The 17,964-nt window shown below is 45.7% G+C and overlaps 1 protein-coding gene across 3 annotated transcripts in view; it reads right to left on the reverse strand.

Moving 5' to 3' along the window:
• The window catches only part of EDC3 (enhancer of mRNA decapping 3), a 121,466-nt gene that overhangs the window by 9,692 nt on the left and 93,810 nt on the right, over positions 1–17,964 (reverse strand). For all 3 annotated transcript variants that reach the window (XM_036348821.1, XM_036348806.1, XM_036348814.1), the window contains one exon: positions 2,764–2,917. In XM_036348821.1, the coding sequence (XP_036204714.1) occupies positions 2,764–2,917 (154 nt within the window). The remainder of the gene's footprint in view (positions 1–2,763; positions 2,918–17,964) is intronic.

The raw sequence follows: 17,964 nt of genomic DNA on the forward strand, positions 1-17,964 counted from the left end.
GACAGGCACTGCATAGTTCTGGCATATGACTCACCTATGTCTTTTTCCTAAATGGACTCTCCCTCTCACAGAGGCATCCCCCATCAGAGGACTCAAAGCAGACCATGGTACCAACACACACAATAGTAGGGAGCAGAGCACAGGCACTGGAAACAGATCTATCTATATTGGACACCTGGCTCCATGTATGAGCAGGGTCACATGGGCAAGTCTTTTGGCTCTAGCTCTCTGAGCCTTAGCTAGCTCATCTTAGAACTCTAGACTACTATTTACCTTTGAGGTGAAGTTATGAGTATCCAATTCACTGCTGTTGTGAAAGCACAGTGAAAAAGTCGTTCTAGCCGGTTTGGCTCAGTGGATAGAGTATCGGCCCATGGACTGAAGGGTCCCAGGTTCAATTTTGGTCAAGGGCATGTACCTCAGTTGTAGGCTCCATCCTGGCCTTGGTTGGGTACGTGCAGGAGACAACCAATCGATGTGTCTCCCTCACATCAATGTTTCTCTGTCTCTCCCCCACCCCCTTCTACTCTCTCTAAAAATCAATGGAAAAATATCCTTGGGTGAGGATTAACAACAACAACAACAACGAAAAATACATGGTCCTTGACATACATGAAAATGCTTACTAAGTGGTAATCTTTCTCAAAGGAAAACCAGCAAATGCTGCAAAGGACAGGAGACAGTCCTTCTGAGAGTTCAGATAGGCACAAGGACAGCCAGCTCCAAGAAGCTGGCTTGAGAGTATAACTACTATTTCTGGGAAGCCACTTAATGGCCTCAAATATTCCTAGGAAGAACTTATTCCAGGAGCTGCCCCAGTGGCCACTTTGGGGAAGGTGTGGCAGTCACGAGAACCAAGGGCCTGGTACTCCATCAGAGGGTAGCTTGCACTATTTCCTTCCTTGGGGACAGGTGTGTGTGTGTGTGTGTAGGTGGGGGTGAGGAACAGGGTCTCTGTTGCCTCTTTGCTGCACAGGAGAGGCCAGAAATCCAACACGATAGAGAAACAAGCCTAAATCAAGGACAAGGAGGAATAAACACACCTATAGGACAAGGTGAGTGGAAGAGCAATCACGTCCAGATTGGTTCATTTTAGACACCTTTCTCCCACAAGGTTGCCACTGTCCTCTTTATTGAGGACACAAATCCAGCAGACACTTCTCAACTCTAATTTTGCTTGATATCTCAGCAGTACCAATGTTGACCATTCCTTTATTCTTCAAACACTATTTCTTGGGTTCTGAAGCACTATCCTCTTAGTTTTCTTAACTCTCTTTCAGCCATTTTGGAAGGCTCCTCACCTAACTATGCCTTTGGTGCTGATGTTTCCCAGAATTCCACCCTAAGCCCATCCTTTATACTCTCCTTATAGGACCTCCTCTATTCTATACCATTTATGAGCTGATGACCTCCAGATCTCTATCTTTTGCTCAGGCTGTCTTTTAAACCACAGATCCAGACTGCTAATAGTCTGTTTGGCTATTTCACAGCCCTCTCAAACCTAACCTATCCAAAACAAGATCCACCATCTCCTCCAAACTTGCTCTTCTCACATTCCCTATCACAGTGAATGTTATCACCATCCAACAAGATATCCATGTTGGAAAGCTTAAAGTTCAGTGACTACAGACTCTCCACTTTCCATCACCTCCCACATCCATTCAATGGCCCTGCCCTGTTGATTTTATCCGAAAAAAAAAAAAAAAAATCCCCCACCTATCTCCCCTTCTCTGATCTCTACTTCCCTGGTTGAGGCCACTATCATTTAGCCCCTGGCTCCGTTTTCTGTTACAGTTTGCTAACTGGTCTCAATGTCTCCAGTCTTGCCTCCACTTAATCTACTCAGCCAAAGTCATCTTTGTAAAACCCAAGACTATTCATGTCACATCCCTACTAAAATTCCTTCAGCAGCTCCCTACTGCTCAGTCGCACCAAGCCCTATTTTCCAGCCATACTTAATGACTTACAGCTCCCCTCACCTTTCATGGTCTCTCAATTCTCTCTGCTCTTGGCACATGCTACTCCATAGATCTAGACAACTTTTCTCCCTCCCTGCTGTCCCTGTTAAATGGCCCTTCCTCTGCAGGGCTCAGCTTGGATGCCCTGCTCTAGGAAGGGTGATTGGCTTCTTCCTGGAGTAGGAAAAAAGGTGGCTTGCTGGAGAATCTTTTTCCTCTACCACAGCATAGTACTTTTTGGGGGCCCCATTAAGCTACTAGAGGGCAGAAGCAGTGTTTTCTCCTTCTCTGTATCCCTAGTCCTAGCACAAGGCTAGTACATTGTATCAGTAAATGTCCACAAATAAAATTAAGCACTGCTCCTGATACATAAACCAAAATGATAGGTGCAAAGATAACAAATTCCAGCTCTCTCACCCAACTGTCAGGGTGGTTTTGGAAGTTCTCAGGTATGAAACTCAGGATTGATTTGTACCCCAGCCCCTTTGAATGACAAGTGCCAAAGGCTGGATCTCTGAAGGTTCTTAGAAGGCAGGCCTCTGGTAGTCAGCATCATTCTCAAAGCCAGCTCTTATCAGGAAAGAAAGTCAAAGTGTGGCTTGCTGGGAGAAAAATGAGGACTCACAAGAGAGGGATTAGAGAAACAAACAAAAACCTCTAGCATTCAGGAAAGTTACTTCATAAAGGCATTCCTATTAGACAAGCAGCAACTATCTATGAATGCCTCTTGTGTGAGGCTCTGTGGTGGGGCCCAAGAGAGCAGCATCAACCCACACTCATCCCCCGCCAATCTAGAGGCATTTACCTGTTGGGTCCTCCAAGTAGAGTCAGTGCCATCTGACTGGCGCACACGCCTGTCATCTCCAGTCTCCGCTCCAGAGTCAACCCATGCTTTTCAGCCACAGACAACAGCTTTTTATGTAGCTCATAGGAAACACTTGGGACAACCAAGCCAGAGTCTGCAGTTCAAAAGGAGGTGTGGAGAGAAAAGGGCAGTGATTACAGGAAATCAGGTTCACAAATGCGTGTACTCAATCCAGAATTTTGTGAAAGCCAGGACTTTTAGACTGACCTTCCCTGACCCATCTGCCTCATCTGAGAATGAGACATGCTATGCAGCCCCAGAGGCTCAGGCAGTAGATGGGAAACTGAGAAACAGCTTGATCAGGTTACCACAGAGCAGGGTTTGTGAAGCTTTGACCAAAAAGACCAAATCCAGTAAGATACATTAGGTACTACCAAGAAAAGGCCAGCATAGAGTACGTAATAGCAACCTATGAACCACATTAGAAGAGAACATGCTTGTCCCAAAGTGGGAGAAAAGCTGTCCTGGCAGTGAGGTTTTTCTTGCAAGCAAACCCCTTATCCTTCCCCAGAAGGGGAACAAACATGACCTAACCCTCCTGATCCTCTGGTCCCATTATTCAATTTCAAGGCAGGATGACTTGTTCACCCCATCTACTCCCCACTTCTTCCTTGTCCTCTCTTCCACTTACCCTCCTCTTTGTAAAAAATTTCAATTAGCAACTTGTTTTCTCAAAGAATTTGTCATTTTCTGCCTATATTGGTTGAATGTGACCCAATAATCATACCGCAGGGAAAGAGTATATGGAAAATAACCTAGTGCTTGCTTTAGACTACTCAGAAGAATCTTGAACATTTTATTCACCCTAAATAAAGAGAACTCTATAACGGTTAGAGAGACTCACAGTCACTGGAAGTAGTTGGTTTTAAAAGGCCAAAGTCTGCAGCAGCTGATACTCTTTTTTAAAAAATACTTCTTATTGATTTTTTACAGAGAGGAAGGGAGAGGGAGAGAGAGTTAGAAACATCGATGAGAGAAAAACATCAATCAGCTGCCTCCTGCACACTCCCTACTGGGGATGTGCCCGCAACCAAGGTACATGCCCTTGACTGGAATCGAACCTGGGACCCTTGAGTCCGCAGGCCGATGCTCTCTCCACTGAGTCAAACCGGTTAGGGCAGCAGCCGATACTCCTGAAGTCTATCTGTAATAATAAGAGTAATATGCTAATTAGACCAGACAGCCAGACGACATTCCAGATGTCCTTCCAGACGACCTTCCAGACGAAGCCAGGGCTGTGAGGGCTGAGCCCCTTGAATGAATTTTGTGCATCAGGCCTCTAGTCTATACTAATAATAGATGAATATGCAAATTGTCTGGGACACTGTCACAGTAACAGTAATGACCAAACAGCAGGCTGCATGGGGCAACCAGGCTGGCAGGGGCTTAGTGGGGGACGACCAAATGACTGAACAGCAGGCTGCGTGGGGCAACCAGGCCGGCAGGAGGGGCAGTAAGGGACAACCAGGCTGGTGGGGGGGAGGGGGGAAGTTAGGAGCGACCAGGCCAGAAGAGGGGGGCAGTTGGGGACAAATAGGCCGGCGGGGGGGGGGGGGGCACTAAGGGGTGACCAGGCCAGCGGGGGGGGGGGGGGGAGGGGGCAGTTAGGGGCAACCAGGACGGCAGGCAGAGGCAATTAGGGGTGATCAGGCTGGCAGGGGGGGGGCAGTTAGGGGCAATCAGGCAGGCAGGCAGGTGAGCAGTTAGGAGCCAGCGGCCCAGGATTGTGAGAGGGATGTCTGACTGCCAGTTTAGGCCTGATCCTCAGGATCCAAGGGGTCCCGGATTGGAGAGGGTGCAGGCTAGGCTGAGGGGACCCCACCCCTCACACAAATTTTGTGCACCGGGCTTCTAGCGTCTACACTAATAAAAGACAAACACGCAAATTGACCGTACCTTCACTACGCCTTAAGCCATGCCCACCAGCCAATCAGAGTGACTATATGCAAATTAGCCCAACCAAGATGGTGGCCAGCAGCCAAGAGCTGGAGCAAGCAGGAGGCTTGGTTGCCCCAATGATGGAGGAAGCCAAGCTTCCTGCCTGCTGTGGCCTGCCTCTGAGCTCCACTCAAAGCAACAAAGTTTCAATGATAGCAGAAAAATAAACCCCAGATACCTGCTTTCAGCCGGCCGTGGCCACGGAGCTGGAGTGAGTAGGAGGCTGGGTTGCCCCTGGTGATGGAGGAAGCCAAGCTTCCCTCCCGCCTGCCCAGGCCAGCTCTGAGCTCCTTTCAAGGCTACAAAGTTTCAATTATAGAAGGTAAATAAATCCCAGAATAAAAAAAAGAAGAAAAGAAAAAAGGAGAGGCTGGGAGCTTCCGTCGCCTGGGGGGCTTGGCCAGCCTGAAAACGGCCCTCAGCCCCTCACCCAGGCTGGCCAAGCACCCCAGTGGGGACCCCCAACCTGAAGTGGGTGTGACCAGCCTGCAAACAGCCATCAGCCCCTCACCCAGGCTGGCCAGGCACCCCAGTGGGGACCCCCACCCTGAAGTGGGTGTGACTAGCCTGCAAACAGCCATCAGCCCCTCATCCAGGCTGGCCAGGCACCCCAGTGGGAACCCCACCTGGATCCGGGACATCCTTCAGGGCAAACCAGTCAGCCCCCACCCATGCACCAGGCCTCTATCCTATATAATAAAAGGGTAATATGCAAACTGACCCTAACAGCAGAGTGATTGGGAATCACTGGTTACTATGACACACACTGACCACCAGGGGGCAGACGCTCAATGCAGGAGATGCCCCCTGGTGGTCAGTGTGCTCCCACAGGGGGAGCTCTGTTCAGCCACAAGCCAGGCTGATGGCTACCAGTACAGCAGTGGTGGTGGGAGCCTCTCCTGCCTCCTCAGCAGTGATAAGGATGTCCGACTGCAATTAGGCCTGCTCCCGGCTGGCAAGTGGACATCCTCCAAGGGCTCCTGGTCTGCCAGAGGGATGTCTGACGGCCAGCTTAGGCCCAACCCCCCCCCCCCCCCCGGGGAGCGGGCCTAAGTCAGCAGGTGGTCATTCCCCGAGGGGTCCCTGACTGCGAGAGGGCACAGGCCGGGCTGAGGGACCCTCCCAAGTGCACCAATTTTTGTGCACCAGGCCTCTAGTATATATATAAAAGGCTAATATGCTAAGTGTTCCTCCCACCATCTGACTGGCTGCTATGATGTGCACTGACAACCAGGGGGCAGACGCTCAACACAGGAGCTGCTGTGATGTGCACTTGCCATTTACAGAGAAACAGCATGAACCTGGCGTCGACAAAGCAACACTCGGCTTCCCCCAAATGGGACACAGGCCCCACCACCACCCTGGAGCAACAGACCACCAAATCACTGCCGATGCTGCCAAGACCCATGGCACAAAATGCGGCCCACAGCCCAGCCCAGCCCGGAAATGGTGGCTGTGAGTGCTGGGTAATGACGTCATGTAGCAACGCTCAACTTCCTCTCCCTAGCGGCAGGCCATCTATATATATAAAAGCCTAATATGTGAATTGTCCCTCCAACCGTTCGACCATTCGCTATGATGAAAACGGACCACCAGGGGGCAGATGATCTAACCAGTAGGTTAGCTTGCTGCTGGAGTCTGGCAGATCGGGACTGGGCGAGACGAGCCAGACATGCCCTGGAAACCTCCCACAGTCCCTTCCTGACTGGCCAGGCCCGATCAGAATGGGGCGAGACAGGCTGGACACGCCCTGGAGCCCTCCTGCAGTGCCTCCCTGCCAGTGGGGACCCTGGGCCTGGCCTATGTGGCCTCTCACAATCCGGGACCCCTTGGGGGATGTCGAAGTGCCAGTTTCAGCCCGATTCCCGCAGGCTCCTAGTTTAACAATAAAGGGCACTACAAACCTGGTGCCCACAAAGCAACCACCCCGGAGTGACAGCCCACTAAATCGCAGCCAACGCTGCTGAGGCCCCATGGTGGAAAATGCGGCCCACATCCCAGCCCAGCCCAGCAATAGTGGCTGTGGGCACCAGGTAATGATGTCATATAGCAACGCCCAGCTTCCTCTCCTTAGCAACTAGCCTCCTTGCAGTTTCTTCAGCCCAGGAACCCGACTAGCTTTATAGCCAGGTGGAAACATTTCACACTTTAACCAAATGTCTGTGAAGCGTTTTCCCATGCTTTATCTCATTTGATCCTCCCAGAAGTCCTGGAATAGGTAGATAGGAGACTCGGTGGAATCCTATTTTCTTTTCATTAGCCAGAAAACGGAGATTTAGAAAGCTTAGAAACTTGACCTGACTGTAAAGAAGTAAGAAATGGTGGACCTTGAAAAGGACTTCAGGTTTTCTCACTGAGCAAAATATAGTCAAACACTGCTGCAGTTAAATATTTTACCCTTTGTTCTCCCTGCGTGATCTACAATAAAAATCTGGTTCATGTTGATATTTACTGCTATGTTGCTGACAATTAACTGAAAGAGAAGTTGGGGTGCTTCACTGGGCTGGAAAAAGTTTAGCTAAATCAGAAAGCAGGTCTAATTAAGCAAGTTTATTTTATATATATAAATGGCCAAATTAACTTGTGCATGCATGATACATATAAAGCCCTCGCTGGCGCCAATCGCACACGTGTGTTTTGATCTGTCACTGTTGATTGTGAATTTGGTTGACACTTCTATTAATAGAGAAAGGGTGAATAGTGATATTAAAATATTTCTTCTAATTAATTTCCTTCCAATGTGTTATATGCATCAGTATCAACAAAGATGTGCCATTTCAGGGCCCAGAAAACCAGGACACAAAAGAAATAGCAAATTCAAAGACTTCACTGCATAGATCTTTCAGAAAAAAAAAAAAAAATCAACAAGGAAACAGTGACTCTAAATGACACACTGGATCAGATGGATTTAACTGACATTTAAAGAACATTTCACCCCAAAGATGCAGAATATACATTCTTCTCAAGTGCACATGGGTCATTCTCAAAGATAGACCACATGCTAGGACACAAGCTAAGTCTCTAGAGATTCAAGAAGACTGAAATCATATCAAGCACCTTCGTGAATCACAATGGCCTGAAATTAGAAATCAACTACAGTAAAAACACTCAAAAACATTCAAACACATGGAGATTAAATAGCATGTTATTAAACAATGAATGGGCTACCAGTGAGTTCAAGCTTCCTGTAAACAAATGAAAATGAACACACAACAACCCCAAATCTATGGGTCACAGTGAAAGCAGTCCCGAGAGGGAAGTTCAGAGCACTACAAGCTTACCTCAAAAACCAGGAAAAATTATTAATAAATTATTTAACCCTAACTTAAAGAATTAGAAAGGGAACAACAAGAAAATCTCTCAGTTAAGTAGAAGGACGGAAAGAATAAAGACCAGAGCAGAAATAAATGACATAGAGCCTAAAAACAAAACAAAACAAACAAACAAACAAAAGATCAATGAAACCAAGAGCTGGTTCTTTGAAAAGATAAACAAGATTGAGGAAGGTCCAAAATAAATAAAATCAGAAATAAAAGTGGTAAAGTAACAACTGACACCACAGAAATACAAAGGATTGTAAGAAAATACTATGAATAACTATATGCCAACCAGCTGGATGATGTGGATGAAATGGACAAATTCCTAAAAAAATACAATCTTCCAAAAGTGAATCAGGAAGAATCAAAAAACCTGAATAGGCCAATAACAACTGAGGAAATAGAAGCAATAATCAAAAAAACTCCCAGCAGCACCAGCTGGTTTGGTTCAGTGGATAGCGTCAGCCTGTGTACTGAAGGGTCCTGGGCTTGATTCCAATCAAGGGCACATGCCTGAGTTATGGGCTCGATCCCCAGTGGGGGGCATGCAGGAGGCAGCTGATCAATGATTCTCTCTCATCATTGGTGTTTCTGTCTCTCCCTCCCTCTCTCTCAAATCAATAAAATATATTTTAAAAAACACATGCATAATTGCTGAAACCGGTTTGGCTCAGTGGATAGAGCGTCGGCCTGCGGACTGAAAGGTCCTGGGTTCGATCCCGGTCAAGGGCATGTACCTGGGTTGTGGGCACATCCCCAGGAGATGTGCAGGAGGCAGCTGATTGATGTTTCTCTCTCATCGATGTTTCTAACTATCTCTCTCCCTTCCTCTCTGTAAAAAAAATCAATAAAATATATTAAAAAACAAAAACAAAAAACCACATGCATAATTAAACAAACAACAACAACAACAACAACAAACAACAAAAACCTCCCAGCAAACAAAAGCCCTGTACAGATGTTTTCACAGGCCCATTTTACCGAACATTCAAAGAAAACTAACACCTATACTTCTCAAACTATTCAAAAAAATCCAAGAGGAAGAAACACTTTTAAGCTCTTTTCATGAGGTCAATGTTATCCTAATTCCAAAACCAGATAAAGACACTATAAAGAAAGAGAATTATAGGCCAATATCCCTGATGAACATAGATGCTAAAATCCTCAACAAAGTATTACCAAATCGAAACCAGCAATCTATATAATAAAAACCCAGTGGTCTTAAAGACATAACAACCAAAGAGCGGTCACCAGGAGGTGCATTGATGGGTCCCACAGCATGGGTGGGACTTGACGCTGGGTCCTGCAGCGCTGGCGGGACTTGACACTGGATCCTGCAGCACGCCGGGTCTGAGTCTCATGCGATTTCGCACGCTGGGCCTTTAGTATATTAAAAAGATCATACACATGACCAAGTAGAATTTATTCCAGGAATGCAAGGCTGGTTCAATAGTCACAAATCAATAAATGTGATACATCACATAAACAAAGTGAAAGACAAAACTCACATGATCATATCAATAGATGCAGAAAAAGCATTCGACAAAATCCAACACCCATTTTTGACACCCACTCTCAGCAAAGTGGGAATAGAGGGAGCACACCACAACATAATAAAGGCCATATATAACGAACCTACAGCAAACATCATACTGAATAGGCAAAAACTATAAGCATTTCCCCTAAGAAGAGGAAGAAGATATAGATGACTGCTTTCACCACTCTTAGTCAACATAGTTCTGGAAGTCCTGGCCATAGTCATTAGATAAGAAGAAGAAATAAAAGGCATCCAAATTGGAAAGGAGGAAGTAAAACTCTCATTATTTATAGAAGACACATCAATGTTAAAGATGCCACCAAAATCTACTAGATTTAATAAATTAATTCAGTAATGTAGCAAGATACAAAATTAACACCCAGATATCGATGGCATTTTTACATACCAATAATGAACTCTCAGAAAGAGAAACTATAAAAACAATCCCATTTACCATTGTAACAAAAAACAAAAAAAAAAATAAGATACTTAGGAATAAACTTAACCAAGGAGGTAAAAGTCTTGTACTTGGAAAACTACAGAATGTTGTAAAAAGAGACAGAAGAGATATAAACAAGTGGAAGCATATACCATGCTCATGGATTGGTAGAATTAATATAATTAAAATGTCCACACTAACCCAAAGCAACCTATAGATTTAATGCAATCCCTATTAAAATACCAACAGGCCCTAACCGGTTTGGCTCAATGGATAGAGCGTCAGCCTGCGAACTGAACGGTCCCGGGTTCGATTCCAGCCAAGTATATGTACCTTGGCTGTGGGCACATCCCTAGTAGGGGGTGTGCAGGAGGCAGCTGATCGATCGATGATTCTCTCTCATCGATGTTTCTAACTCTCTATCCCTCTCCCTTCCTCCTTCCTCTCTTGTAAAAAATCAATAAAATATATTATTTAAAAAAATAAAAATACCAACAGCATATTTTACAGATTTGAACTAATACTCCAAAAAGACCCTGAAAAGCTACAGCAATCTTGAGAAAGAAGAACAAAGTTGGAGGGATCACAATACCAAATATCAAGTTATACTACAAAGCCACTGTAATCAAAACAGCCTGGTATTGGCACAAGAACAGGCATATAGATCAATGGAACAAAACAGAGAACCCAGAAATAGACCCAAACCATTACATTCAATTAATATTTGAAAAAGGAGGCAAGGGCATATAATGGAGTCAAGACAGTCTCTTCAATAAATGGTTTTGGGAAAATTGGACAGATATATGCAAAAAATGAAACTAAACCACCAATTTACACCATACACAAGAATAAACTCAAAATGGATAAAACACTTAAATGTAAGTCAGGAAACCATAAAAATTCTAGAAGAAACCATAGGCAACAAAATCTCAGATATTTCTTGTGGCGGCAATATGTTTGCAGATATATCTCCTAGAGCAAGAGAAACAAAAAAGAAAATAAACAAGTGGGACTACATCAAAATAAAAATAAAAAGCTTTTGCATAGCAAAAGAAACCATCAATAAAATGAAAAGGGACTGACCCCTTCACTCTCCCTTTGTTTCTGTTTCTTGCAACCTTTATGCCCAGGTTGTTGTTTTTAATAAACTGACTATTAAATTAGGTCACATTCACTGAGCAGACTGTTCAAAATATACCTGGGCTGATGGAAAATATAACTAGCAAACTATTCAATAAATTACACTATTTATTGCTCAAAGAAAAAAAATGAAAAGGGAGGCCACTGTATGGGAGAACATATTTGGCAATGATACATCTGATAAAGGGTTACTATCCAAAATATATAAGGAATTCATACAACTTAACAAAAGGAAGAGAAACAATCCAATTACAAAATGGGCAAAGGACCTAAATAGACACTTCTTTGAAGTGGACATACAGATGGCTAAGAGATATATGAAAAAATGGTCAAAGTCACTGGTCATCAAAGAGATGTAAATTAAAACAACAATGAGGTATCACCTCACACCTGTCAGAATGGCTACCATCAACAAATGACAAGTGCTGATGTGGAGAAAAGGGAACCCTAATACACTGCTGGTGGGAATGCAGACTGATGCAGCCATTATGGAAAACAGTATGGAGTTTCCTCCAAAAATTAAATATGGAACTGCCATTTGACCCAGTGACCCCATTTCTAGGAATATAGCCTAAGAAACTTGAAACACCAATCAGAAAGAATGTATGCACCCCTATGTTCATAGCGTCACTATTTATAATAGCTTAGATCTGGAAACAGCCTAAGTGCTCATCAGTAGATAGATAAAAAAGCTGTGGTACATTTTTACCATGGAATACTATGCAGCAGTAAAAATGAAGGATCCCTTACCCTTTGAGACAGCATGGAGGGACCTGGAGAGTAAGTGAAATAAGCCAGTCAGAGAAAGACAAGTATCACATGATCTCACTTATATGTGGAATCTAATGAACAAAATAAACTGTTGAACAGAATAGATTGAGACACAGAAGCACAGAACAGAATGCAGAATCTCAGAGGGAAGGCAGGGGAGAGTGGGTGGGTGGTAAGAGAAAAACCAAAGAACTTGTATGCATATATGCATAACCCATGGACACAGACAATATGGTGGTGAAGGCCTAGGGTGGGGGATGGGGCATGCTAGAAGAGGTCAATGGGGAGAAAAAAGGGGACATAGTTAATACTTTCAACAATAAAGATTTATTTAAAAAATAGATCCAGAGTCCTGGAAGCAGACGGATGGACCTCAGAGAAAAGGGGGAAGGGGACAGGCAGAGATTAACCAAAGAGCTTTATATGCATACTAGAGGCCCGGTGCACGAAATTCATGCACTGGGGGTGGGGGGCCCCTCAGCCCAGCCTGCCCCCTCTCACAGTCCAGGAGCCCAGGCCTAAGCCTCAGTCTGGCCGCAGAGGCTTGGAGCAGGCACCCCGTATGTGTGTTTGTGTGTCTGTTTGGGGCCTGCCACCAACTGTGCCACAGCGGCTTGGAGAAGGTGCCCTGTGTTTGTGTGTGTGTGTGTGTGTGTGTGTGTGTGTGTGTGTCCGTCCGATGGGGGCCTGCCCCCAGCCGTGTCAGAGGCTTGGAGCAGGCACACCTCTGTGTTGATCTCTCAGGCTCCCAGCCACGCCTGTATGTTGTTCTCTCAGGCTCGGGCCCTGGTCGTGACCTTTACAGAGTCCCAACCTCATTTGCATATTACTTCTTTATATATATATACGCATATCCCATGGACACAGACAATAATATGGTGAAGGCCTGGATGGGACAGGCACTGGGTGGAAGGGGGCAATGGGGAGCATATGTAATACTCTCAACAAAAAATATAAATTTTTAAAAAAAGATTACATGTACTGATTTACAATGTATTAAAAAAAAAGTCAATGTGACAAAATGTTAACTGGTGAATCTAAATGAAGGGTGTATGGTTGTTAATTATCCTAGCATAGCAACTTTTTGAAACTTGTTTTTTAATATAACAAGTTGGGAATAAAGAGAAAGAGATAAGTGACTCCGGACATGATCAAGAAATGTTTACAGAACAATAATGTTTCAAGTTGGTGGTGGGTGGGGAATGGCAGGAGATAGAGTAAATAAAAAGTATATATGCCCTAACCGGTTTAGCTCAGCGGATAGAGCGTCGGCCTGTGGACTCAAGGGTCCCAGGTTCGATTCCGGTCAGGGGAATGTACCTGGATTGCGGGCATATCCCCAGTAAGGGGCGTGCATAAGGCAGCTGATTGATGTTTCTCTCTCATCGATGTTTCTAACTCTGTATCCCTCTCCCTCTACCTTCCTCTCTGTAAAAAATCAATAAAATATATTTAAAAAAAAAAAAGTATATAAAAATAGATCCTGTTCCCACAATCTTGAAATTTAGCTAGAGACAAAAAATATCTAACAGAGGGAATATGCAAATTGACCATCATGCCGGAACGGTCAAGATGGCTGTGCCCACAGCAGAGGCCGAGTTCCCGTAAGGAGCCTTAACGAGCAATCAGCAGGGACCTGAGGCTGTCCCCCTGCCTTGTAGGGCTTGACAGGGGACCGCAGGCTGTGCCTCCCGCCCCGGCACCAGGCCAGTGGACCTCAGGCCACACTCCCCACCCTGGTGCCAGGCTGGGGGACCTTGGGCTGTGCCCGTCGCCCCAGTGCCAGGCTGGGGGATGTCCAGCAATGCCCCCCCACCCCAGCACCGGGCCAGGGGACCTGAGGCCATGCCCCATGCCCTGGTGCCCAGCCGTGGGACCTGAGGCCGCGTCCGCCCACCCCGCCTGGCAGGGCTTGACAGGGGACCTCAGGCCATGCCCTCCACCCAGCAGGGCTTGATGGGGGACCTCAGGCCGCACCCCCCGCCCCGGTGCCAGGCCGGAGGACCTGAGGCTGCGACCCCCACCCTGGCACCAGGCTGGGGGACCTGAGGCTCTGCCCCCCACCCTGCGGGGCTTGACGGGGGACCTGAGTCTGTGCCCCCAACTGGCGGGGCTTGACAAGGGTGGGGCCAGCTGGGTCTGGATCTCGCCCAGTGGGGGTGGGGCCAGCTGGGTCTGGGTCTCGCCAAGTGGGGGTGGGGCCAGCTGGGTCTGGGTCTCCCGCAATTTTGAGGCACCGTGGGTGTGCAGGGACTTGACTCTGGGTCCCCCAGCATGCCCCAGACTCTGACAAGAGGAAGCTTTTCATATACATTTTACAAATTTTTTTTTAACTCTGACACTTCTATTATAGAGAAAGGGCAAATAGCAATATTAAAATATTTCCCCTAATTAATTCCCTTTTAATGTGCACAAATTTCATGCACCAGGCCACTAGTATATGTATAAGTATCTGAGAATACACAAACTAAATTGTGATATACTGAGCACAGTGCAAAGTATGAATTTCAAGTCAGGAGCTGCAGGCAGGCATCAAATTCTAAATCTAAACAGGCAGGATTGTAGTCACAATGGAGAGAGAGATAGAGATAGAGAGATAGAGAGATAGAGATAGAGAGATAGCGAGAGAGAGAGAGAAAGAGAGAGAGAGAGAGAAAGAAAGAAAGAAAACTCCAGGTGGAATGGGGAAGAAACTTAAACAAAATTTTAGTGGCTGCCTGGAGCCCAGAGGCTGATGAGATGAAGGCTACCTTAGAGTAGAGGCAGGATCACACATCAGAAGGTTTTAAAAGCCAAGTAATTCAGGCTGGTGTGGCTCAGTTGGGTAAGTATCATCCCATGCACCAAGAGGTTGCTGTTTCGAATACCAGTCAGGGCACATACCCTGGTTGAGAGCTCAATTCCCAGTAGGGGACACATAGGAGGCAGCCAATCGATGTTTCTCTCTCACTGATGTTTCTATTTCTCCCTTTCCCTTCCTTTCTCTCTAAAAGAAACACTTAAAAAATTAAAAGCCAAGTTGTTTTATTCAGGATAAAGTTGACAGTGCTAAAAAATGAGGGCAGAATGATCTTATAGAATTGATTTCAAGTGACAAAGGAAACCTGTGAGATAAAACAAGAAACTAAAAGCTCATAATTTCATGGGTGATTCTGAAGGAAGAAGAGAATCTGGAACCAGAAATGAATATTGAAGATAAAGTAAAAGTCCTTGCCAGAGCTGCTACCAAAGGAATCACCACGTCTACTGTTAAATGAGAAAATATGGTCTCCTATTTTATGATAAGGAAGTGGCAAAGATGGCTGCAAATTCATGCTGGACACTTAAAGAATGGTGATCCCACTGAAAGAAATAGGAATGGCAAGGAGTCAAGGGTATGAATGACTGACTTAGCTGTGATATGTTGAATTTAAGGAGGATGGTGGATACATTGAAATCAAACTCTTTCCTCACTCTTTCCTCTGCCATTTGGCTCTGAAATGGCAAAAGGGCACATATTGTCAAAGTGGTCATGTTTGTAGAGACTAACTCAGTTTCTAGAATGACCAACTGACAAATTCATAAAAAAAAACTTAGGTGTTCGGACCACAACAAGCTAGGCTCCAGACCCTCAGACCTCAGTTTGAGCTTTAACTCTTTAATTAATACTCTGGAAACAAATTGCCATGAAACCCTTTCCAGTGAAAGACTTTAGGAAGCACAAGTGTTCATCACTAGGGGAATTCTCTAGCCAAGACATCTGCCTTAAGAGTACTACTCTAAAACCTCATGAGATTGCCATCACTTACAACCAGACCTCCAGGCTTACGATAAGTGTGCACCTGATTATCCAGGCTCAGAAAGTCTGAAGGATTCCATGTTAAAGTGACTGACCACTCCCTCCACTCCTGGCACTGGAGGATCTGCTAAAATCTAAGGTTCCCCAAACTCACCACGTCACTGTCAAGGAAGTCTGCCTGCAGAGACACAATTTCAGAAAACAGGTTCATGCTCTTGCTCAATGAAAAGTTGTAGTGGCACTTAATGCAGGAGCACAGGTGTTCTAATCCAAAACGCCTCCTAGAATTTATCTCTTGACTAGTGGCCCGGTGCATGAAATTTGTGCACACTGAAAGGGAATTAATTAGAGGAAATATTTTAATATTGCTATTTGCCCTTTCTCTATAATAAAAGTGTGAGAGATAAAAGGAAATGACTACAATGTATATGAGAATAATACATAATTTTATTAATAAACAATAAAATGATATAACAACGATGAACTCATGATATAAAAACATTGATGCAAATAATGACTGTTAAAGTGATTAAACTTATTTTAATATCTCCCTGTATACCACATTAAGAGTGAAAACAGCCCTAACCAGTTTGGCTCAGTGGACAGAGCGCCGGCCTGCGGACTGAAAGGTCCCAGGTTTGATTCTGGTCAAGGGCCTTGGTTGCGGGCACATCCCCAGTAGGAGGTGTGCAGGAGGCAACTCATCGATGTTTCTAACTCTCTATCCCTCTCCCTTCCTCTCTGTACAAAATTAATCAAATATATTAAAAAAAAAAGTGAAAACACTTTCAGAGTGCTTGACTAATTTCCCTTAGGATAAACTATTTACAACTTTAACTTTAATGTCACACGTTCTTCGAACTCGAGAGAAAGCAACTGACTATGTGCGAAAACGGGTTCAGGTAGGAATATTCCTACTCTGTCTAGAGTTTGTCCTTGTGATTTATTAATAGTCATTGCAAATGCTGACATCATGGGAAACTGTCGTCAAATTAATTTAAATGGGAGGCAAATCAATTCTTGGAATCAGAACAACCTCTCCCTCTGCAGATCCGGTTAATACTTCAGCTTCGATAATGTTAGGTTGTAATCCTATCTAATAACAGACAAACATGGTAATTAACCGTACCGCTGACACACTTCCCATTAGCTAATCAGTGCGATATGCAAATTAACTGCCAACCAAGATGGTGGCCAGCAGCCAGGCAGCTGAAACGAACAGGAGGCTTGCTTGCTCCAGTGATGGAGGAAGCCAAGGTTCCCCGCCTGCTGCTGCTGGCCTCTGAGCTGCACTCTAAGAAACAATGTTGCAATTATAGAAGCTAAACACACCCCAGAAACCTGCTTTCAGCCAGCTGGGCCTCAGAGCTGGAGCTGCAACAGTGTTTCAATTATAGAAGCCAAACAAACCCACATATCTGCTTTCAGCAGCCGAGGTCTCAGAGCTGGAGCTGAGCCTCAGAGCTAAAGCCGGCTCTCAGTTCCAGTGATAGCCATAGAAGGTAAATAAATCCCAGAATAAAAAATAAAGAAAAAAAGGAGAGGTTGGGAGCTTCAGTCACCCGCCAGCCTGAAAATGGCCCTCAGCCCCTCACCCAGACTGGCCAGGCACCCCAGCGGGACCCCCACCCTGATCCGGGACACCCTTCAGGGCAAACCAGCCGGACCCCACCCGTGCACCAGGCCTCTATCCTATATAGTAAAAGGGTAATATAATATGCAAACTGATCCTAACAGCAGAAGGACTGGGAATGACTGGTCACTATGACACAGACTGACCACCAGGGGGCAGACGCTCAATGCAGGAGCTGCCCTCTGGTGGTCAGGGCACTCTCACATGGGAGGAGCTCTGCTCAGCCACAAGCCAGGCTGATGGCTGCCAGTACAGTGGTGGTGGTGGGAGCCTCTCCCGCCTCCTCAGCAGTGCTAAGGATGTCCGACTGCAGTTTAGGCCTGCTCCCTGCTGGCAAGTGGACATCCCCCAAGGGCTGCCGGGCTGCCAGAGGGATGTCTGATTGCCATCTTAGGCCCAATCCTGCGGGGAGCGGGCCTAAGCCAGCAGGTGGTCATCACCTGAGGGGTCCCAGATTGCAAGAGGGCACAGGCCGGGCTGAGGGGCCTCCCCTCCCCACGAGTGCACAAATTTTTGTGCACTGGGCCTCTAGTCTTTCGATAATAAATCTGGTACCATTACAAAGACCCCATTTACTACTGAGATTTC

The sequence above is a fragment of the Myotis myotis genome, unplaced genomic scaffold, assembly GCF_014108235.1.
Source record: "Myotis myotis isolate mMyoMyo1 unplaced genomic scaffold, mMyoMyo1.p scaffold_m19_p_1, whole genome shotgun sequence".
NCBI classification, from domain to species: domain Eukaryota; kingdom Metazoa; phylum Chordata; class Mammalia; order Chiroptera; family Vespertilionidae; genus Myotis; species Myotis myotis.